The sequence below is a fragment of the Numenius arquata genome, chromosome 2 (assembly GCF_964106895.1).
Source record: "Numenius arquata chromosome 2, bNumArq3.hap1.1, whole genome shotgun sequence".
Classification (NCBI taxonomy): domain Eukaryota; kingdom Metazoa; phylum Chordata; class Aves; order Charadriiformes; family Scolopacidae; genus Numenius; species Numenius arquata.
The window spans coordinates 59,067,874-59,092,638 of record NC_133577.1 but is presented as its reverse complement, the minus strand read 5'-3'; the positions used below and the strand labels follow the sequence as shown (position 1 = coordinate 59,092,638).

Genomic DNA, 24,765 nt, shown 5'->3' with positions numbered 1-24,765 from the left:
TCTCTGATCTGTCAGAGCAAGAGGAAAAGAGCAGGGAAAATGTAAACTTCACCTTGAAGTAGATGCAAGTAGAATCCCTTCTGCTGGCTAGGGTGCATCACGGCATGGCCTTTTTAAAAGGGTAGAGTAGCTCCCAGCCATCACAAGAGCTTCGTGAAGCCAAAACCTGAACGTCCCTCTCTCATTTCTTGCATCTGTATACTAGAACGAACTGCAGCTAACGCCACTTCTGTATATTCAACGAACAATTCTGTCTGGCACGAGCAGAGAGCAGGATGATATCCCCCTAAAAGCAGGAGAGCGATTGCACCTTCACTAACAGCGTGCTTCAGAGCAGTCTCCACAGACACGTCAGGGAAAAGCTCCTAACAAGCCTTAGCAGTGCCTCTCTGCACGCTCCTCACTCAGACTCCACACACGTGAGCACGTGTTTCTCACACATCCAGGCTGACCTGTATTTTTGCTAAACCACAGGCTGGTCCTGTTTGTGAGGCTGCCACTCTAAATTCTCTAGTCTTCTAATCAGCAAATTTCTAGCTCCCTATTTGCTTTGCTTCCCCTTCTTCTTCCCTCTCCCATTTCACCAAGGAAAAAATGAAGGAGAGAGAAAAACCCTAGCTACAGAATCAGGTATGATTAGCTCTTTGCCTGAGGACCAAACCCGCTATCCATGACTGCGATGAGTCCAACGATCACTTAGAAGTAGCTTATGGAAATGGCTTCTCCGATCCCCGCTTCCTGCCTTTTTTTCTATTTCCTGCTCCACTGTTTAACCTGTTCAAGCCCACGATCTGGGCTTTTATTCCAACCAATCCATGAGACAGAAAAGTGTTTCTGACAGTTAGGGATTGGTGGGGTTTTTGGTGCTTTTTTTAATTTATTCAACTTTGTATTTTTATTTTTGTGTAAGAAAGCTAGATGCAAGAGATCGTTAGAGAATCAAGAAAGAAACAGAATCCTCTAAATGTATGCTAGGAATAACCTCAAGCTAGTAACACTGCATAAGCCATCTTTTTCTTGATGTTGGCATGTTACGACTGGAGAGTAATGTACTAACTTTTTCAGCTCCCACAATGGATAGCAATATGTTATATGTTGAATTATCCTAGGTAAACACTCATCATCCATATTAATACCTGCTTGTGGCTGTGGTTATCGATCATCTAGCAAGAAGGTGACGTATTGCAAATGCACAGGGTTGATGCTGATGTATTCAGAAGGTATTCACCTGGCTAATGGGGTGCATCTCCAAGTGTATCCATCTTTCAATCATTTCTCTGACTTCCTGCAAGACTGCAGGCTTCCCTCAGGAGTCATCAGACCTTCTACTTCTCCATCTACAGGGCTGACAAGAGATCCCTTTAGACTCCTCCGCCCTACCACAGAAGGGGAGGGTACCTTCACTCCGAAGATTTAAAAAAGGACCCCCAAACCTGTAGGAGGTCTTGTGACACATTATCCCAAGAAAAGGAGACTGAAGATTTGCTGCTGAACTAAGTATGAAGGTGAGTGAGACTCTTTTTGTGTGTGGGAAACATTTACTTTGCAATTTATACTTTTTCATGTGAGTATGATATTTAGGAACTGCAGAGCCTCTTCATAATTTTAACTTAAAAATAACCTGAGAGGAATATACACATAGTTATATTCAGTGTGCTTGAAAAAACTGCATTAAATATCATTAATAGCACAATGTGCTCTCAAAACCAGGATGAAATAAACCACTGTGAATCATAGTGTTAAATGCTCTCTGTTGCCCAGCACTGTTATCAATGCATGAATAACAACATCGTCTGTGCCAACAAGCAGAGATGCAACCTGTTTGCAGAAGATTCGTATTTAATGCTTTCATTTGCATGTGCTGCATCAGTGAACAAACTCCAAGAATCAAACAAGCCTCTCTTGTGACATGTGTGAAATCATGGTTGATGCAACTAGGATGCTAATTTTAAAAACTTTCTTTTCCTGAGGAAGTAGTGATCCGCTCTTTGGTTGGTTGGTTGGTTTGTTTGAAATGGAAAGTCCCCTACATTTGCTTGTTGTATAAACTCTATCATTCAAGGTTTGGTAGGATCAAGATATACTTTATATCATCTTTCCCCTTTAGTTTGTACATTATTCTCGTTTCTGGAGAATCTAATGTCCTTGTAAATAGGAGTACAAAGGCTGCTTGCCTCGATGGCAGTTCTCACCAGTACGGATCCTTTATAATGAACATGAGTAAAGAGAATAAAGTATGTTTGATTTAACAATCATCCTCCCATCAGATCACTGTGTATTGAAGCTAAAATAGCCACTGTGCAAGAGGAGGTTTGGCAGCAAGACAGGGAGAAAGCAGGGACTGGAAATACCCTCACATTTAGATTTGAAGTTCAGAGTATCTACAGACCTGAAAGACTTTTCCTGGACCTCATGGTTCTTTGTTCTTTACGCAGGGACTGTGTAAACTGTCTGCATCTGCAATGGCACTGTTCTTGGCAGCATCCTTTATATCTTTCTCCTGGAGCGCGCCTCAGGTAAACAGCTTGCTCAGGCTGAATGTGCAGCATCTGTGAATCTCACAGCTGTTCACGTATTTGTACTAGTCAGTAATGGCATGCAATGTTGACACGTATCTTTTCTCTTTTTGGCATAAAGGCTCCTTTCCAAAGGAGAAACTGGACTCCTCAGGCTATGTTCTATTTGAAGGGTGCACGTAAGTCTCAAGCTCTTTCCACTTCGAGGAGATAACTTTCTCTGCCACTGGATTATTCCTAATCTGCTTGGCTCCACACGAACAGTAATCCTTGAGGATGCTGTGGAGGTTGAAGTTCTGAGGTCCGCAGGGATGTGTTAATGGTTGTTTCTTCTTGTCTCTGAAACAGTGGCATTGCCAGTATTATTCTTATTTTGAAAAAAAATCAAATTGAAGAAAGCAAGCATTGGAAGAAGAAAAGCAAACCAAAGTACTGAAAATGTATAGAGTTTGAAGCTTGATTGTAAAACTTATTGGAAAAGCAGTTTCCTTATCTGAAATAATCTTAAGGGGGTTTAAGATGCACTGGCTATAGTTTTCATTCCTTATTTTCACTCAGGATTTATTAAAACATCTTCTCAAGCAATAGGAGAACACACATTCTTATTACAAGCATCTTGCACTGGAGTTGGTTATTAAGACCACGAGCAACCCCTTCTAAGGAGAACTTCGATGTCAGTGTTATCAATTCTGTGGTGTTAAGGTTGTATAAATGACCTTTTGAGTTTCTATTGTTAGTCCAGAGTTAAAGAAGCATTAAATATAAAGATAAAATTTAGAGCCAAAGAGAGATTTCGTCCTTTGATGCAAACCCATTAAATTTAACACAACTACTCTTTTTTTTTAAAAAAAAAAACTATTCTGAATTGTTGTTTCAAAATTAAAAGCTATCAGGTAGGGTAGGTATTAAGAGAGCAAGTAAAATAGCTTCCTTGAAATTAAAAAAAAATAAATATTGAAGCCCATAATCCAGAAAGAAATGCAAAAGGGAGACAATACAGATAATAAAAACACATAGTAAATATAGGCTCAAAACAACTGTAAGTGTAACTGAATGAAGTTCTAGTAACATTAATAAAATTATTTCTATTCATAAAAGCAAAGGATTTGGCCCTTTTTTCATTTGTTTAAATCTTCCAACTGAATAATGCACTGTGTTACTTCTATATTGACCTGTGTATCATTCTTATTGATATATAAGAAGAAATGTGATTTTATTGTTTTGCGGGTTTTTTTTTTCATTTTTTAAATAGAAATATTCCTCATAAAGGCAATACTTTATAATTCAGCAAAGAGATTGAAGACTCTTGACCATACAGCAGTCGAGGAAAGCGTGAGATAAAAATAGTAAATTCCCCCCTACGTACAGTTCTTACAGCAGGTTAATACAAGAATGAAAAGGGCTGAAACACCAGTTCTATGGAATAAAGGATGTCTGGAGTGTTCTGCTTCAGGATAGGCTGTGGCTGATTGGGAAAACCCCGGGATGGATTTATGCCTCTCATTTTATGTTTGTAGAAGTATTGCTATAATTTTGTACTTTGAAAAGACTACTTTAGGGATTGTAAAGTAGGAATTACAACAGGTTTGGGAGGTTGTTTTCATCTTTTTCCCACTGCTTTTGTAGAGGGACGTCGATTCATCCCAGATGAGAGCCAGCGAAAGGATCTGTATGACAGAATGCAGCTTGGTACGTACATGGGCGCGGGTGTATGTTTCAATCTTTCCTCCGATTATGGAAGAAATCTGTGGAAGCTGGAGGGGATTTGCTTTCCTGGAATTATATTCAAGGAAGCGATTAAACTCCCTTTTGTTAGTTCCTTCATTTCAAAAAGCAAATGATAAAGTCTGTCTGACTTCCCTCTCTTGTGTGCCTGTGTGACTTCATTTACTTAAGTGATGTTCCAGACTGACCTGGCTGTTATGTGCGATTATCATCAGTACCTTTGACATTCTTTTTCCACTGGAAAAAAAATCAAATCAATTTATTAATTGTGCTGAACTGACAAGCAACAAAAGTAGACAACATTAATCCATGCTAGACAATGTTTCTGGAGGAAACACAATGCTGTAGCAAAGTAAGAAACATATGAAAAAAGAAAAAGTATTTTCTACCTTCTAAGGGACTTTAAAAGAGCCCCCTTTGTAAAAACATTGCTAGTCTCTTCTGTGTTGGATATTTATCAGGCTGATTTTGAGCAGAGAATGTTATAGAGAGGAGGAGACAGCAGTATTTTTTTTCTCTTTGGGTCTAGAGATAAAAAAGCAAAGAAGAAAATAAATAAATGCCCATAAACACTAACAAACCATGCATCTCTGATTTTATAATTCTAGAAACACGCAGCCAAAACGCAAATCCTTTATCTCTTTCTGAAGCTGCAGCACTGTTCCTTAGTTCCTTACGGAAAGCCCAAGAAGGAGGTAAATGCATGTTTTGTATTACCCTGACTTTTTAAAAAGGGGTTTATCAGTATGTCATTTACTCACAGTTTAGTAAATTGATCTACGACCTGATTTAAGAAGATGTATTATTCCACAGAGTGCATTGTATTAGAGTGTACATTTACACAGATTAGAACATAAATCAGATAAATGATAATAGGTAAACTTTTGTATATTCTGCTTTTAATTTGCTTCTCAGATTTTTATTAGTTGATATTAAAGGGAATGGCTAGGGCTCCTTTTTCTGCAGAACATTGTTTGCTTGTGAAATTTTCATTCCTCCATTGTCTTTTATGCCCTGGTGGAAAGGCTTAAAAGAATCCTAAAAAGCCCCAGCAGAGGAGCGGTGGGATGGACATCTGGCTCCCGAGAGCTCTGTTGCTGGCATAGCTGACAACAGGTCCCAATGACATTTAGAGGCAGAGCCCTGAAATATCCTAAAAAATCCCGTAATTAATTCATGTATTCCCAGCCTCCCAGATATATTGTCTAACCCTCCCGTCTCTGTCTCCTTACCACCTGCTTCCTCACTACCTGCTACGTGCTTCCACTTCTCACTTCAGAACCTCGGAACCCACGTCTCCTTTGCACAACAGCAAAACCTGGCTACTGAGTCAGGCGCAGATAACTTGTGTTTCCTCATCTCCTTTACGCGCATTGCACCCCCTTAGATGCGGACCCCTATCGTATGTTTCCCAGCTCCCTCATCCTGCTATAGTCCACCTTTCCTCCCTAGACCAGCTTTCCTGCAAAGCCGTTATCCTGAACCCCTTATCGCCTGACGCATACCTACAGCTCACCAGGCTGAGACCCTAAGTCCACGCTATCCCTGTCCTCTGTCTTTCTACCTCTCACCTCTGCAAGTAGATAGACTATTTTTTGGAAATGGAGCTGGAGGGGCAGGGAGGTTGTTTAAAAGGAGGGTACATCCTACAGTGCTGTGGAGAGTCTGTGCTGTGCTCTGGCCCCTGGGTGCTGGGGGGCTGTCATAGCGCGTACGAGCCCAGGAGTTTGTCTAAGTTACACTCTTCCCCTCCTCGGTTCAGGACAGGGAGGAAGAGAAGGTGGCTGGAAGCTGCCTTTGCTTCTGATTGTCCTGGTTGCGAGTTCCTTATTCAAACTCCTAATTTCCATCATCATGACAGGAAGGAAAAGTGCTTTGCTTGAATTAGGAAATGTGAAGTAAAACCTTAGTAAAGTTCACATAGATGAGAGGTAAGACAGGCCTGTTACTGCCCAATTGCCTTTGACATCATCAACAGACAGTCATAAATAACTGTCTTGCCATTGCTGTGACATCACCTCTCCTTAGTTATCTAGAGTATGCAGCTTTCCTGAAATGAAAAGAGCGTGTGAGAAACACCTGACAGAATTTACCTGGTGTATGTGGAGATATGCTGGGATCACTCCTGTCTTCTCCACTTCCTAAAACCTCCCACGGAATGTCACGTAGCGCTGGGCTCTGTGCTCAGCTCTCTCTTCCCTGCCCTGGCAGAGCCCTGCTTACCAACAAAATTCAGTGGCATTTTGACTGAGAGAGAAAGGCAGAATTAAAAATTAAAATTGAATTTAATTACTTTAATTAAAAAATTAAACTAAAAATAAACATAGTGCTTTGGACAAAATATATGAGAAGTTCTAAAGATAAATGAGCGAAGGTGTCATTTGTGTGCTAACAAAAAGAGAAGATCCTCCCAAGTTCACGATTCATAAGTTTTAGTGGTATTTTCCTGCCTGCTGTTGCTGTCATAGAGGAGAGAGAGGACAGGAACGGCCCCCTAAGAAACGTGGTGACGTATCTGAGAGAGTAACTGGCAGCTTATTTGAAAAATACTACGTGGAATAACATTGCCATCGCTGTGGTAGGGAATAACACCACAATAACCCAAACCTGGGTAAGCCCTACAATTTCAGAAGACCCCTTTCAGGCAATTTTAGAATCCTCTTAACTGAGAGAAATGTGCAAATAAAGAACAAACACATTATTTTCTTCTGTATGAAAAATTTGTGCCTTGTACTAAGATATCCCTCTGGACATGGTTTTTATCCTTGCTCTTCAGCAAACAGAAAAATTCCTACATTAAAAAAGAGAGAAGATTTGATTATTTCTACGGGTGCCTGCATCTCTTAGCTAAGCGGTCACATTACATCAGTCCCGTGCCTGAGGCACACCTATCTCATGAAAACTTTGGCTGATTGAAATGCCTTTAACTACAGCTTATTTTTCCCCATAATGTCTTGTCTTACAGTTGAAGAAGAAAACAGTGATCACCCTGTCTACTTGACAGATAATCTATCAAATTGGTGAAATATTTCAAATTTCTTTAACGTTTGTATTGTATATACCCTGAATCCATGATTTGTGTAAACAGAGTATTTCATCCATCCTCACTTAGTTTCCCATATATACTCAGTGCAACATTTTGAATGCAAACTGGTTAAAAGTTATTGGTTCAGATGAGGAAGTTATTTGTAAAATTCCTGCCTTGTTTAGACCATTTTGTACGTCCCACCCAAAATTTAAAATACACTGTACCGTCTTCCCCGAAAAGTTGTTGGACAACTACTTCATTAAAGACAATTTTTAAATACTATTTGGCAAACCTTTTACCACCTTCCACCCAGCTGGATAATGAAGACCTTTTATTTCTGATAAAGGTAGATGCCTTCACCACTTCACTGCTGCCCTTGTAAGTTGCTGATGGTCAATAAAGTCAGTGAGATATTCAACCAATCCAGCTATCTTTGATGCAAAGCAGGTGACTTTTTTTTTTTTACAGATATTGGCTTCAAACTATAAGAGGGTAGATTTAGATTAGATATCAGGAAGGAATTTTTCTCTGTGAGGGTGGTGAGGCACTGGAACAGGTTGCCCAGGGAAGTTGTGGATGCCTCAGCCCTGGAAGTGTTCAAGGCCAGGCTGGATGGGGCTTTGAGCAACCTGGTCTGGTGGGAGGTGTCCCTGCCCATGGCAGGGGGGTTGGAACTCGATGATCTTTAAGGTCCCTTCCAACCCAAACCATTCTATGATTTGTCAGCACCAGCACTTACTTAGACCTCGGTGCTGCCCCAGTTACACACAGGTGGAAATTTATACTCTGAGCAATCCTACTGAGCAAGTCCCACCCCATGAAGATAGTATGGGGAGAGGTCTTACAGGATCAGGGCCTCACTAATGACTATGGCCCACAGTCACTACTGTTGTCAGGAGCTGCAGCGCTGCTAGAGCTAATGTTGGTGTACTAGGTACAAAACTCGTCTCATCCATGACATCAGGCATGCAGAATATTAATTACATCATTATTGTACTTCTTTGTCGTTCTGGTTTTTGAGTTGAAAAGCTGGAATTTTACATAAATGGATTAATTATCATCCCATGCTGATAAGGATATATTTAACATTATTTATGTAGTTTTGTGATCTTACTGGAAAGTCCTCTGTAGTTCTCATGTAATTAAAAAGTAGCCACGTGATTCCTGTGTCCAAGCAACTATGTTTTATTTTTTTAACATTTAACCCTAGTTGTGTTCTTCATCTTTTAATGCTGCTCTCCTCTGATCTTTCTCATGACACTGTTAATTAATTTTGTTATCTGACACTAACTATTATGTTGCTTCTCCTTGACACAAAGAAATGCAGCTGAAGGAACAGAGGAACTAATTTCTATCATGGGACTATAGGCATTTTCAGTAATGGTTTATAATCTCTATCATTTCATGGAGGAACTATGACAGAATGTGTTCATGATGAACTTCATCTAAAGACCAATGGTATCCACCAGAATCTTTTCATTAATTTAATTGCTCTTTGTTTCAAGCATACTCTGAATATCTGAGGTGCATCTAAGTTATTTTTCAGCATATTTTACAGTATGATCAGTCAGTGCTCAGACAAAAAGTAGAAGGCTTATACATCCTTTGGTTTGGTAGTATCATGAAATTCATATGCCTCTAAATGTCCCAGGTATTCAAAAACTGTACTAATCACATTCCCACATGACCGATTTCTGTATGTATTCCTGATCTAAGCTTATTAGCTTAAACAATTGTTCACAAATATCGTGAAATAGAATAAACATTCTCCTTGTTGGGGAGCTCTTTGTGAAACCCTAATATTTTCAATCATCTGGCAGATATTTGCTTATGTAACAGATAGCTGCCACCAAGCTTGTCAGATGTCAGCAACTGTTAGAAATGGGTGGCATTTCAGTTAGACAATCTGCTGCCTTGACTGAATGAAAAGCCATTCCCTCTAACACTGCAAATTAAAAAGGCAGAAGTGTTGTGCTGTAGTTAAATTGCCTTCCTACTGACGGCTAGTCCTAGCGTTCAAGGCAGAACTAAAATAAGCCTAGGGGCATGAGGCAGAGGTCATTTTGACCCCCGCAGGACCATTTCTGAGAAGAATGGGCATAATACTCACATTAGTCGGATCTCAGAAGCTGTGCACTTTCTGTCACCAGGCAGGTGCTCAAAGCGTGTGAGCGTGCTGAAACAAATGCAGCTGGATTTGTGCAAGATGTCATGCCAGCTCTCTGCTCTTCCTAGGGAACCCAAGCACCATAAACACATATCAGAGAACCCGCACCCTGGATCGTACATGTTGCTTATTTTTCTCCTCTAGGACTTGCCCAGAAAAAACAAGTGTAGTTGCCTTAATGCAACCCTAGCAAGACCTTTCCACCTTCCATATTGTCTGTGCTGTGCCTCCATCATTTAGCAATATTTACAATATGTGTGTAGTGACCACATCTTTCAGCACTGCAATGAAGCTGGGTCTGGAATGATGATTAACAGATGCTCATCAGCCCGTGGCTACTAGAACATTTTTAGGCAACAAAGGAAGTGCTGGATCACTCTCAGATGTTGTTAATGCAATTTTGATGACAGGGAATTTGGGGTGAAATGCTTTTCTTCAGTGCAACAGTGCATTGAAATACAAGCAATAATGTCAGATTTCTTGAATTTATTTTTTTTTTAAGAGATCTTTTACTTTCAATCAATATGACCTTTAAAGGTTATTGTGTTGGACTCTCAGCCATTACATTCTTTAACTCTGCAAGGGAACTTTGATTAAAAGCACTTTGGGGAAGAATATACATTTCTCAACTCAAAAATGCAGGTGTTCTCCCCTTAGTAAACTGTATGAAAGAAAATATATGATGTTTGCTTTCACCACATATGAACAGTAACTACCCATTGTTTTACTTACTTTTAAAATGGCTAAAAAATAGTGACTCCTTTTAAATCCAAGTAAGTTTTTTTGCCATAAAAGCCTGAACCTGTCTTCTGAGAATTCTTTCTGGTATCCAAATCAGCTTAAGAATGAAAGTCCAATTTTAAAACTGATTTTAGGTGGCCAAAAATACAAATAGGCACCTAACTTCTTCTATTCTAGATGGCCTACAGTGAGAACGACGTCATCAAATGTTGGTTAACTGTTTGAAAGGCAGGTGTCTAATCAAAGTTGTACATCTAGGCTCCCTCTGAGATTGTCAGTGAAGGTAAATACCTCCAAAGGTTACATTGTCCTACCTGCTGAAGAACAGGCTGAATCAGTTCCTGGAAATGTCTTTTCTTGAACAGCATGAGAAATTCTTGATGCACAAACTTCTAAAATAAAAGGTGAACCTCCTTCCTAATGTCTTCATTTCAACATCTACTTCTGAAGAGCACGTTCAGACCCTCTCTGCATCTCTAGGAATTGAAATACTTTTGAAAGCTTTCTGTAAGGCAAATGAAACGTCTAGTTCTCATTGTGAGGCTTAATTATTCCCCAAGCACTTCTAAGTTTCAGGTGCTTTTTGAAATTATGTCTGTGGGGCAGATGTGTTCTTGGAATTCTTTTAGCGTTATTTGATATGACTAGGTCTTTTCTAGAAGTGAAATAGACCATGGATTAATGGGGCAATTCAAAGAATTGGAGTTACCCATCTTTAAATGTTGTCACATTGCTCTGTGACATGTTGGTTTGTCTGCAGGAGAAGGCGTTACCTTAAAGGATTAAGGAAATTAAGGAAATGTAATTCTCTGTAGCCAAGTCACATTAATTTCCTCTCAAACTAGTTTGTTAACAAACTTAGAATCTAACACAAGATGAAAACAATAAAAGACACATACCAGAGGAATCAGAAAATAAACGGTCTGCTGTTTATTGTGGGTCTAAATGACTTCAGAAAGATGACTTCATTTGTCTCAAATTCAAATGCCCACTGCATAAGACTTTATATTGTTCCACAGGAAGTATGTTTTACCACTGGATCAAGACTGTGTGCTGTAAAAAAATGTTTTACATGATGTAAGCTTATAATAAACAGCATAAGGAAAAGGAAAGACCATTTTCTTTTCAGTGTATCTTTTTTAACCCTGCCAAGGTTTCCCCAGTGTAACACTTTTTTTCTCTAAAGTTGTTGAGCTCTGTCTTAAAGTTCATGTTAGTTTTGGAGGGGAAAAGGGGGAACATAAATGAAGCAGGAATACATTTGGGACACCCATAATGGAGTTATCAGCACAGACTATGATTAACATAGGTGATTATGTAGATACAGGTATGATCTGCAGTTTGTATAAGCTCCTGAGGGGATTCTCGCATTCTCTAGGTTTATTAAACTTGAGAAAGCTCTTCTACCTCAAAGGGCACAGAGAAATTGTGAAAGGGTGAAATAATATTAGGCTTTCCAACAGTGTAGCTCAAGTGACATTTAAGATTCCCCTAATTATATCACACTGTCCTTAATACAAAGCTTGCCAAGCCTACAGGAGAAACTGTTGAATGGATGGAGAGACCCTGCCAGGGTGAGAGCAACAAATTCAGTTCCTGTATTCTCCATGCTGCTTCTTTTTTCCTTGTGGCAATACTCCAAGGGAAAAGGGAGACTTGATGTTTTGCCTATCCCTTTCGGCTTCCTCATCCTCATCATATCTTTCATCCTCATCTTCATCTTCGCCTTCACTATGGTGAGGGCTGGAATGCTGAGAGACAGAAGGTGACGGTGGCACTGATGAAGGCCTGGGATACCTGAAACCTTCCGTCTGGCAAAGAGAGAAGCAAGTTGTATATATTATCACAGTGTTCCTCAATTGGTTGTATACAGCAATTTAAGGCTATCAACACTTCAAAGGAAATCAATGGTGGGTTGCACCTTCTCTGCACTCTGAAATTAAACTCCCTTGAAACCAGATCCCCGCAGTCCTTCTCAGCCATTAAGTACACGTTTGTATGGCAGTAATCTTTAGTCTGTGCCATAAAAAATATGCTCTGCTTCCAGCACTGCTTTTTGCAAAATATGACTACCTTTATTGAGCCTTAAAACCATCAACACAACATGAAATCCTTCTGTACTCTGCAGTTAGAATATGCTCATTGAAATCCAGATTTCAATCAGAAGTTTTAAAACAGTTTTCTCATTATAATGTCAATATCTGCAAAATCAGAACCAACCAAGGAATTTTGGCCTGAGCCTCCCTTCTTCTTATTTAAAAAAATGAGTTGCTCTTTGGAGGTTGCAAATAACATGGTTCTTACACTGGATCAGAGCAGACTCCTTTCTCAAATTAGTGCTAATATGCATTATGTAAGAACTGTTTGAAGGTGTCCTTTAAGCTGACTCCTTGTAGTTCCAGCCGCAGCCTCCTCCTCACATACCATGTACAGATGAAGGCAATACTTTGCCTCGCTTTCCCTTGAACATCCTTTTCCAGCTTCCCTTCTATTTAGTTTGTGCAGACCATCTCCATAGCATTTATGAGAAGAAAAATAAGAAGCTGCCACTCTTCTAATAGGAATTTCAAGGGCCGGTTCCTCAACTGGTCTAAAGTTGCATAGTTCCATCCAGGTCACTCTAAATCACCTGAGGAACAGTCCCTGTATTGCACCTGGTACCCCAAGTGTTTGCATCTAATACCATTAAAACTCCTGACTGAAGTTTGGGTCTTGTTGAGCTTTTAACTATGAGCTCCTACTCCCCTTCAGTTAAAACAAAACTTGCTAACTTTCTTCTCTCTCTTTCTGTCACACGCACACATTCTTTCTCTCTCTCTTTGTAAAGTAGCTAAAATGCAGATGAACTCATCTCCAAAAGCAGACTTTACCTTTGGTGGAGCACTTGGTTCCATCTCAAATTTATCTGGGAATGTTCTGCTGAGAGCCAAGTGTCTGGCATGCATGTAATACTGCAACATAAAAGAGAAGCCTTTACAAGTCAAGGAAGTCATGGGTAGATTTAAGCAGGAAAAAATTAATATAAAATGAGTATCATCTAAAATATGATGCTGAACAAAGGCTAAAAATGTTTTCGGTTAAGGAGAATCCAATTGATACCACTGCTTGTAATGAACACATTGCTGTGAAATAGTGAGCCTTTCGCACTAAAGTAGTCTGGAACAGAAGCTGAATAGGGTTTCTGTAAGACTAAGATGTATCAAGATGGAACCCTGTGCTTGTTTCAGTCAGTGTAGTTCTTCTTGAGTGACAGGTATTCTTTGTTCCTCAAGATAGAACTGGCTCTTTTTTAACCAGCAAAATTTACACCTTTAATTATGCATGGGTATACACATAAACTTTGGACTCATCCTTGCATAGGAAGCATGTGTAACAGTTACAAAGAAGTAACATTTAAAAGTTTACTGAGAGCTGGTATTTAAAAATTTGGCAAAAGTATTTATGGATCCACTATATTCACAAGTCTCCATCACATGCACTGAAAAAAGTTTGTGGTGTCAGGGTCTTATGCTGTGCTGGGAACTATATAAACAGAGAAGTCCTCACACAGGTATCAGGTCAGGACAAGGTCCAAAATAGTTACAAAACTGATGGATGTGCTTCCACTTCTTTGCTCCTGTGGACTTAAGAATAACACTGCAGGTGGTAGTGCAGTGTTTCCTATGTCAAATTAAAAACACTATTTTGCCTTTAAGCCACAGGGACAGTTTAGGAGTTTAGAGGAGCCACAAGGCCCAGAAACATTTTAGGAAGAACAGGTAGCATTTTTGAAAGAGCCCAGATGACTTTGGAGCACAAATTCCACTTAGTGTAGGGTTGCCAGTCAGAGACACAAGCTTTTTACATTGTCTTTTGCATGAGGATTACAAAGACCTCAGTGTGACTGGCTTCCTCTCTAACCTATTCAGTTAAGTCATGTCTCTCCTTAGGAGTGGTGAATGGAAGCATTACACAGAAGTGTAAAGGCAAGCTTTGCCTTCAGCACCTTTGAGAGGTGCTTTTCAGAACAGGGATGTTTCCTTGCATTGTAGCATGATGTTGAAGACTGCTACCTAGACCGATGTGTCTGGAATTTTTAACACCTCTATGACATAATTTCACACACCCTGCCTAGGTATCTCCAGTCCAACAGATCTGAGAGCCTCTCAGTTCGGTTTCTTTGGATGATCCTCTGGCGACGGGACTGCTGACAAAATCCGTACAGGAACTGAGTCAGCTGGTTGCATGATTCATCAGGTGAGCGGAACCTCCTGTCAACTATGTAGATGCCTGAAGGACACAAAAAAGGTGAAGGTGAGCGCAACTGAAAATGAGATCTGACCTCTTACATTTCCATTCTACCTTCTGTCACATAGCCTTACATACATTACATGTGTTATATGTTCTTTTTAATGTTAAAAGGTAGCTATGACTGGAACATCTGTTACTATTCTGATGGAATGGAAAGCCGCAGAGAAATAGGTATTTTTCTTTTAATTTTCTTCATGTTTCAGGCTGAAATTCAGTAAATTATTCAAAACTCAGAGGCTTTGTTGTTAAGTATGTCCAATAGGATTCCAGAGTTTCTGGATAAGGATATATAATTTTTACCTCCCATGATTTTTAAAATACTGACTGCTTAAAAAAAATAATGTAGTGCTTTCCTAGTATGCAGTAGAATTGAGAAGTGTGGATGGTCAGAATCAGCCTGTAGGAGAGAGACTGTGTTTTCTCTAGAAATACAAGTGTTTCCATAGAGATAGCTAACTCACATACATCAGTCAATATACAATTCTGGCAGAGAGAGGGCTGAGGTAAACTTTGCCTCTACGTAGTTTGTCAAGATCAATACTTTTATTTTTGCCACCTTCCTTACACCAGTGTGGTGTGAAGAAGAGTGTACTAGGCCTCAGCTATCTTAATGGACAAGACAGACACACGACTACCTTAAATGAAGTGCCCGCTGTCCCCTAGGAAAGTACAGTAAGTTACGTCAACGCTCACATCTCTGTTTTGGCAGGGAAGAGCAAGTGGCCTGTGCTCTCGGTCTGTGACCCTTCTGAAGGCTCTCAAACGACATGTCTACGCAGGCAGGCGTAGCTCTGTTTTGCAACTGGCTCTACCCCTGCCTCTGGGTCAGGGTATAGTTGGTACTAGTGTGGAGCCGCCATTGCCTGATGATGCAGACAAGCCCAGGTACTTAGAAAGAGGCCTACTTTGGGCACATTGTCAATATTGTCTCGACACACCAGGAGATGGCTACCCCCCTCCTTACCACACTCCAGTCATGAACCATTTCTAAACCTTTATGAGCAGACTCTTATTTGTAAGTAGGTTCCTTTTATTTTCACGTTTACTTTTTAGTGTACGTGATAATTTCTCTTTGCTTGATGGGGGCAAGTTTCACTGGCCTCGAGGTCCCAGCACATACTTCTTGGACTATTCAAAGAGAATCAGATTTTCACTGCTTCTTTTGAAGGGTTACCCTGTAACAGAAGCATTAAAGCGAAGTGCTGGTAGACTCCGGAATAGGTATGAGGAATGCTGAGTTTGGAAGGATGAAGGAAACAAGAGAGAACCTGGGAAGGGTTCGGATAAATATGAACGCTTGAATGGCTCATTTAACACAGCGAGATGTTCAGAGCTCTGAATATATCCCCTCAATGAACGCCATTGCACCAGTGAAAGCACGAAATTGAGGAGTAACAGAATCATTGCTGTGCTTCTTGCTCTCCTAACTTAGAGGTGGTATTTTGATATGGTGTTAAAATTTTTACCATAAGCCGCTGGGTCAGCAACATGTTCCTGCATGAAACAGCCGAATCCAGAAAGGTTTGTGGTTACACTGGGAATGCCCATCACAGTACATTCAGCTGCCGAAAGAGACAGACAAAAAGCATTTCAGGGAAATAAGCTTTGAACGGTTTCACCTTGAGAGAAAAAAGAAAAAGAAACTGGCAGACAGAAGGTCCCATAACACTAGAGCTGCTCTGAAAATGTGAAAACTATTATGCTTTGTTGTGGATTTGGAGAAAAAGAAAAAAGCAAAAAAGAAAAAGAAATTTTAAAGAAAAAATTTCACACTATTTTTGCAACTATTTTTGAAACATCTTTGTGTTTCCCAGCAACTAAACTGAAAACTTTCTGGAGTCCAGTGTTGAAACACAGAACTGCAATACATGGTCTAGACTGTTTGTTTGGATTTTAAATTGAAGCTTGTTGTACACATCTGTTCATTAGTTGTTCACAACTGTTTACAAAACTGAATCTCTTAAGTGCAGGAGCATGTTAAACTTTGTATTTTGATATTCATTGTTTGTAAACTGGTCCCTATAGCAAGAAAAACCCCCAACAAATCCCATCATTAACTCAGGACTGCATTCAAAGTAGATGTGGAGCTAGTTTTATAAAATTAAAAAAATGCGTGTATCTTCTGTAGTTACTTGGATCATTGCTGTGAGTATGTATAACTGTTTATTCAGGCTTCAAGAGCTTTTGCATATGAACTTAGGCCTAAACTAAACATGCGGGTAAATATTCTTGTCTCTGAAATGCTGAAAGCCATGTACATGTCCTTCATTAATACGACAATGAAAATGGTGTCTATAAAATAGAGCTATAAATTTACCTTAAAAAAATCACTTTTTGTTTCTGGGAGAATTAAATGGGTAACAACAAAGAGAATCACTTTAATCACTTTTGCACTGGTAATGGAAAGAGAAACTACTCTTTTAAGCAGTGTAAACCACAGATTTCCTCAAAACCGCTGCATATCAGTCTAACTTTTCTGTCCAGTTTTACTTTAATGTTGACTTCAAAATCACCCTGGCTGTTACATTTTACAACTGAGCCGAGATTAGAACAGGAAGTGAAATTGCTGGAATGCATGACAGTTGTCTCACTTGGAATAGAATAGCTCTCTTCATTTGAGAGAAGTAGCTCTGGAGAATGACTAAATTTGCAAAATTTCTATTCTGATTCATTGGCTTACAACAGATGCTTTTCAGAGGGGCACCACAACATTCAGGTGTGTATCAAGACTACAGAAGGTATTTTGCAGGACATAAAAAACCCGGGCACCTAGGCTGCAATCTTCATAGGTATTCAAGTTCACATTTTGTGCTGATTTCATCAGGTGTTAAGTGCCTTTCGTAAATCTGGGACAATTTTTTTTAAGTCAGAAACTACATGCTCTCTGTATCTTTAAAAATTTCCATTTAATTCTGGGAGATTCTCTACCACTGCATGTATTTGTGGTAAATCTCTTAGATATGGTGTTACATAATTCTTTCAAACTGAATTGTTATCTTGAATTAAATCCACTGAAGTATGTTGGCTGGTGGCATCAGAGTTCTTGCCCTACTTTTTTCCGTATGTACATTCCTTTCAATCTTCTTTTATAATCTTTGAATCAAGTTAAGAATTAAGTTTAAAAAATGATTTTTTTGTTTTAAAGCTACACACAAGCAAAAGATTACATGTTAGTATGGGCAAGGGTCCAGCGCAGGGACAGATGTGAGTAGTTGTCAGCCAGCAGATGACATTTTATACTACCTGGCCCCCAATTTTTGCCAGTACTAAGACCTTTGCACCGCACAGGAAATGAGCCAAAAGAGTTTTTTCAGCACTCCAGAAGAAACTGGCTGCAAAGCTATTCTGCATCAACAGAACAAGTCGTCAACTTTTGGTACTAGTTAAGTGTACAGATTGCCTACCTGGAGTGTAACCCCAGGGTTCATAGTATGATGGAAATACACCAAGGTGGCAGCCTCTAACAAACTCCTCATAGTCCAATGGCAGCAACGGGCTTGTCGAAGAAAGAAACTCCGGATGTAGGATCACCTGGATATTCAAAACTTATATTAGAAGTGAAAGAAAACCATCATCAATGCATTTTAATTATCAATAAGCTTAAGCAATTTCTTCACTCTGGTCTTTCCTAAGAATCTGGACAACACTTCCTTTGCCCATCTGTTATCTAATTTATTTCCCACACTAAAATGTATCCTGCCTGCATGCAACTTCTTCTGGAAATAGTACTGATAATGAACCCTTTTTCTGGACAGGTCTTCAGCTTTACCCTTGTTGATCAAGCAAGACCATATGCATTGAGAATTATGTCTAAGGCTGGGGCATTTAGCAATACCAAATTTGTTCTCTTGGTCTGTTGTACCAAGGTACAGAGTATTGGGATCTCTTATTCCAGAGGAGGCCTCAGGAGGCTACAGCACTTCTGAGTTTCACAGCATCCAGCTGAAATACAGGAATACTCAATAGATCTCTCAAGAACTGAGAGAATTTTGAAACCAGACATATAATAGCCCCATCATCACAATCCTGTTCCTAAGCTAATTAATCTTGCTGAAAGACAAAGCTTATTAACTTGGGCTAATGTCTGCTTTCAGGACCCAAGCTAATTTATCTGCATGACTCTGCAGGGCTTGGGGTCACTGCCCCATATTCCACTGCTAAGTAGAGAAGTGCCTTGTGTATTCTGTCCAGTTAGTTTTGGGAGGAAGAAGTGTGAGGGAAGGGTTTAACCTTCTCTGGGCTTTTTTCCCCATAGAAACATACTGCAGCCTTATTCCATGTCAAGGATATGCTTTTATCCTTTCTTAATAATATAGTCATACTACTCACTTGAGAAAATCAACACATGAATGTATTCAACGAGTAAATGGGCTGTAAACTCATTATGCAAGCTTATTTGATCTCAGTGATTCAAGTAAGATTTTCCATTGGCACTGCTGAGGCTATTTTTCACATGCCGACTGTGTCTGCATGGATATCTCTCAAAATGACTTTCCGATTGAAGTTTACAGAATTTTTGTCCATGATGTTCAGCTTATTAAGTATTACACCGGTTCATGCATCAGGTAATTTTCCAGTGGTAAAGACAGTTTTGTACAAAGTTGACGCATAGCCAGCCAATCAAGTCTGTTGAGAAGCAGGAAGAGGTGTCTGCGGTGTTATATGGTATCTGCTTTCTAATGAGAGTTCTGAGGAATTTTTTATTACATTTATATACAGTGCATCCTTCCACCCTGCTTTAGTTACATCTAGTTTATTATTACCGTATTATGCTCTCAGAGCTCATCGGAGACACAGGCTTAGCAGAGAATATGGTAAGCCAGGAAGTTGAGGAGAACGTTTACTCAGTTACTGTCAGGGGTTTAAAAGCCAAAACACTGAGAACAAGTGACATGTCATTGTCGGAATACTGTGGATCTGACTTTAAAAAGAAGGTTTGAAAGAGGAAGTACTTGCAATTTTAGGTTCTACTTTGAATAGACAGAGGATGAGATAGTCACAGTTAACAGAGAGAATGCCAGAGATTGCCAGACAGCTTTGGAAGTTTCATGAAAGTGGGAGCTGATCATTTCTGTGTTCTGGCAAGATAGACATGGAAGTAAGGAAAGGAATTATTTACATACATTTAGCTTCAACAGTTGATGTAAACATGAGCACAGCATGAACAGGAAGTATTTCTGCTCAGGATCAAAGCCCGGGTTACCTCCTACAGCAAATGCTGAGTATCAGGGTGCTGTTCTTAAGAGATGAACCAATACTTCAGAAACGTCTATGCTCAACCCCCGGATCTCCAGTTTTAAGCAAATGTATCTATTACAGTTTTACATCTGGGTGCAAATGACCTGTGGCACTTTCTGGATTTCAGGAGTAGTAGTTCCACATTCAGTACAGGAGGCAGTAATGGAAACAATTCCCTAACATCAGATTTCTGACTTGAAATGAACTTGGTTAAACAGCAACTGAGGATATCTGTGAAATGACTAGTTGTTATTCCTGGAAAGGGAGGAAGAGGGAAGAAGTACTCTATTAGTATAATACTGCCCATCAAGAATTTGACTGCACTCCCCATGCTAATGATCCAGACCAAGCCTGTTTAAAGAAATCCCATTTTATATCTAAAATGAAAATGACAGAATGTACCTTTACTCTGTCTGTCCGGTTATTGAAAAGGCCAATGCGTCGGATGGTATTGAGGATTGGATCATTGCCATCGTCAATCATGTTGTGGGTGGTCACTGGAGGCAGACAGTGTCGCTAAACAGAGAAAAGGCAATCCATAAGCCAGACAAAACTATTGGCAAACAGTCCTGTTACCATTTTCTAAGGTTAGTGGAAGATTTTGTCATCCATGTGGACAAGTTTTTACTCTTGCATTTTAAGGTAAGGAAGGAAAGTTATGCTCATATAATGTCTTCTATATAACTAAGGCCACAAATGACACCATAAAATCTGCCACAGGACTTGTTTAATTTACCTCAAAATAAATGCATTTGTACTAACTGTTAGAAAGGCCTACCATTTGATTTTAAAGGTTTTTAGTCAATACGTTATGTGTCCTTAAGAGACTGATTTTACATATTTAATATAAATGGAAGAAGCCAGGCTTCAGGAACATTGCCAAGTTCACACTTAGTGCAGAAGAAAAGAATTAGGAATTTTGGGGTCCTGCATGTGACTGGGGGAATATCCACGGATTCCCCAAAAGAACTAGTTTGGGTCATACCGTCATTAAAAACAATCACAGCTGATCTTTAAATGTTACTGCTGAGAAGTATATTTGCTGAAGACTTTTCAAATGCATGAAAATATCACTGTATGTCATACACAGTCCTTGTACATAGTCAGGTTTATCATTTAGACTAGATGTTTGTGTAAATAATACATTTTCTGACCTGAGTTGAAAAGATGGCTCTTTTCATAATGGTTATATCATCTCGGTCAAGAATCTTGTTCAAGTCTGGAATTTCTCCTCTGCAAAGGCAACAGAGAGCCTATTTTACCAAATGACTTATTAACAGTTGTATAAAGAAAATGAAGAAACCGCAAACAAGATCTGATCTGAAATCTGCTGATGTCAACATGAATCTTTCCTTTGTTTTCGTGGCCCTTCTATATTCCCTATATTTTGTTCTCTCATACACTTGCTGACCTTCCAATTAACTTCCAAAAAAGCTAAAGAATTCTTATTTTCTGGGTTTCAGAGACACATTGTTTTTGCTGAAGTTCCAGTCATCTCATTTGTGCTTTGGGTCATTCACTTCCAGCCGTCTTTTGAAAGGATATGATTAAGCCACTAATAAATATCACTTTGTCTCTGGTGCTTACCTACCTCTGGTGAGGTAGCTAATTTTTGACAGTGAGTAAGCCTTTGTGTTACTTAGACATCCCCCATATCTCTTAAGACTCTTTCCACAATGGGCTGCTAGCACCTTTTAAATTTTTTCTCTGTGATTTGCCTACTGAACAAGTAACCTATATATGGAACAGAGGGTCCCATATCCTTCTCCTATGCCTTTCCTATGGATGTCAAAAATTCTTACACAAAGAGTAGAAGCATAGAAACACCACAAATAAGCCAGCTAAATAGGTGGCTCTGCAAGGCAAAGCAAAATAACCTATACACTCACTTTAGCAGGGCATTGTAGAGTTTCTTTCCAAACTTTTCTTTCACAGATTGTGCAGTGTCCCTAGGAAAATAAACAAATATATGTATAAAAACAGGAGAATCCAGCACAAAGACAGAATAAAAGAGATGCCTGCTGTTGGAAATTAGATTGTGCTTTCATGTATACTGATGGAATCAAGAATGCAGCAGCAGACAGAGGTCTAGTTCTCACAGCCCTTTTATCCAGCCAGCAGCCATACTGATGGATTTCAGCACAACTGAGAACTTGACCTGCATCCAAAGATGAATGCACTGTGAAAACCAGAAGCAGACCTCACTAGTGATTACTTATAATATTTAGCTCTGATCAGTAGACCACACTTTCACCTAAGCTATGAAAAAGAGAGCATATGTATGACTTTACATAGCGAAACTTGATCTCTTGGATCATTGGAAAGAAACATTGGGCACTAATCAAGACTGAGAGGTCTCCAATTTCACTTGACCTCATAGGAAGTTAAACAAATAGGGCTTTTAAAGCAAGCTTCTCGCATCACTTTCTGCCCTACTTCCTAACTCAAAGACTTTTGAAAACAAGTGTTAGACTAAAAGGTAGTTTGCCATAAATTAGTTTGCAAACCAAAAAACTTCCTGGAAAGCTCAGGCCATGTTTTAAGCTAATAGCAAAGCCTGTACCAGACAAATGTTGTATTTTAGGTAAAAAAACCCTCACCCTCCAATGAACAACTCTTCCAAATGCAAAGATTCATCTATATTATCCTGAAAGTGCTGTTGTCAAAATAGCAAATGCACTCTCGATTTGAGTAAACCACCCACTTCATGGAACATTTCCTCCCTTTCTGATTTCTAAGAATCATACTTTGGGCTAAGACAAAACTTGTTATGTGAAATCCTAAGTAAAATCCTAAGGCTGAGAATCTCAAGGCTGAGAATCCACATACCTGTTAGTTGCTCTCTCCCAACTCACACAGACACAACAGTACATGAGTTAATTTTGGATGAGTTGTAAAGCAGCTAAATGTTAAACCAAATTGATCCAAATCCCAGCAAACTAGGCCCCTCATTAATATATTTTCATAGACTCATGCCATGAACAATATCCAAAACTTAATCCAGATAGGATAGACCGCTTTTTTAGAAGCAGAGGAAACAAAGGATTTTATATCCCAGATCAGCCATTGTTTATTTCTTTGTAAGTGCCAACCTCTTCTTGTATGTAATTTCTGTGGCATCCTTAAAATCCTCTAATACTATTATGTAATACTGATATCAGGTGGTTTTATCCAGGAGCTCCAGATTATGATAACGCTACATATGATGATGCAGAGGGTCTTTTGCTTTTCACAGAGCAAGTGGGAAGAATAGCTGGAAACAGCATTTTTTGCACGATTTCACATCTTTAGGTTTACCTTTACTGTTACTATTGTGCCTGTATTACTGAGTACCAGAGAAATAACCATGTAGTAATGATATAACAGGGAAAAAACCTTTGCGTATTTCATTTAATTTAAACTTTCCTAACATCCATATATTATGTATTTAATATTTACCTGTTGTATTATATTCAAACATTACATCAAAGTAGAGGCCAAAAGCACGTGTTGCAAGCAGGGCTGTTTCTCACTGCACTCACGTTATTTTCCTACAGTTCTTTGTGTACAGAGTTCTCATTAAAAACTCTGCCTGTGTTACCCCTCTTTAAACATCTACAGTTTAAGCTAGTTGCACAGATCCTCCACACATCCGCAGAGGGTGACAGTCTGTTTCAGAGAATGATTCCCTTCACTCATCTTTCTGAAGTTTTATAGGCTGAAACAGCATTTGTGATGAACGATCACTCTCCACTTGTAGTGAAGGCAGCTCAGATGCGTTACTTTTTAGGAAGCCAGAGTTGGATGATTAATTCCAACCTCTACATTTGTGGTACCTGTTTCCAGAGTGGTAACCAGGTAGAACGTTTCCTGTAAATCCCAAGAAGTTGCTGTGTGGTGACTCCAGAAATAATCTAGAGAGCAGGCAGGTTTCTCATATCTGTCTCTTTTTCCAGATATGGCAAAAGCTAAATGATTTCAATTATCCTTGTTAAACTATTTCTGTCACTGTTTTTGGGCAGGTTTGATATCTGTTAATCAAAGACTTCAACTTGATTACTGATATCCAGAAACTGAGCTATAGATCATCTGCTGGAGGCAGTTAATGAGATAACAAGAAAAACAGTACCCTCTTACACAGTGTCTTTCATCTACAGATCTCTAAGTCGTTTAGCTTTCTATCATTTTATAAATATAGAACTGGCATCAGAAAGAGGTTAAACAGAGTGAGACACAGACATAAAAGCAGAAGCTAGGTTTTGTGGGTTTTAGTTCCTTAGCTTTAAGACAGCTTCCTTACTTCTGCAGCAGAGTTTAACCGCTCTTGCCACCTGATAAGGTGCACATTTCCACTTCCCTGCTTAGATAATTAATGTGTAAATACATTGAGTGAAATGGCATTTTTCACTTTTTTAAACAAAATTAATTCTTGATAACCCGCCACTGATTTTGTTTATGAAGTCCAACCTTCAGTTTTGCCATGACTCAGTTTAGAAGTACCTCAATACGTGTCTTTTCCTATGTGGAATCACATAGCAGGTGAAGGTTAAGTCTGCTCCTGCTTTGCTTTTTTGATTGGGAAGTTGTAAAATTAAAAAGTTAAACTGAGAAGGGCTGTGACAATGTTCGCTTTTAAGCTTCACTGCTTGGGTATCGTCATTGCTCATTGTAGGCTATATAGAAAATTACATTACAAATTGTTATCAACTGTTATTCTGCTGGATTAGACAGTACAATTTCCATATTTCTAAATAAATGAAGACATATTTAATTTATTTTTCCCTCTGGTGGCAGAGAAGGTCACTCTGATAAATTAGCAGGTGGTCCTTATTTTGTGGAAGTTCAACGGTGTGTCCAAAGGGAGTATTAGAAACAGTCAGAAGACATCCAGAACACTGAATTTTCTAGAACCTTCAACTTTGTCACTGCAAACCAAGTACTATTTTTTTAACTTGTTACAAAGAATGGCAAGGCAAGTTTACTAAAAATAACCTAGGACAAAAAAGAGAAATATTTGCCCTTATTTATCATTCCCATCTCTGTCATCCCCACAAATACATTCCAGTTACCCACAATCCCCA

At 39.2% G+C, this 24,765-nt stretch overlaps 2 protein-coding genes across 3 annotated transcripts in view; one reads left to right on the top strand and one right to left on the bottom strand.

The window, feature by feature from the left end:
• Nucleotides 1-2,014: 2,014 nt before the first annotated feature.
• Nucleotides 2,015-7,265, top strand: SPX (spexin hormone). The gene is given in 6 exon segments (XM_074162670.1): nucleotides 2,015-2,062; nucleotides 2,436-2,516; nucleotides 2,638-2,695; nucleotides 4,143-4,205; nucleotides 4,850-4,936; nucleotides 7,207-7,265. Coding segments are annotated over 6 exon segments (396 nt in total).
• Nucleotides 7,266-11,085: 3,820 nt separating this feature from the next.
• GYS2 (glycogen synthase 2) overlaps nucleotides 11,086-24,765 on the bottom strand; it is a 51,278-nt gene continuing 37,598 nt past the window's right edge. For both annotated transcript variants that reach the window (XM_074166023.1, XM_074166032.1), the window contains 8 exons: nucleotides 21,595-21,654; nucleotides 20,860-20,938; nucleotides 20,108-20,221; nucleotides 17,872-17,998; nucleotides 15,934-16,029; nucleotides 14,283-14,446; nucleotides 13,048-13,128; nucleotides 11,086-11,988 (listed from right to left, as the gene is read on the bottom strand). In XM_074166023.1, the coding sequence (XP_074022124.1) occupies nucleotides 11,767-11,988; nucleotides 13,048-13,128; nucleotides 14,283-14,446; nucleotides 15,934-16,029; nucleotides 17,872-17,998; nucleotides 20,108-20,221; nucleotides 20,860-20,938; nucleotides 21,595-21,654 (943 nt within the window). In that variant the 3' untranslated portion in view covers nucleotides 11,086-11,766. The remainder of the gene's footprint in view (nucleotides 11,989-13,047; nucleotides 13,129-14,282; nucleotides 14,447-15,933; nucleotides 16,030-17,871; nucleotides 17,999-20,107; nucleotides 20,222-20,859; nucleotides 20,939-21,594; nucleotides 21,655-24,765) is intronic.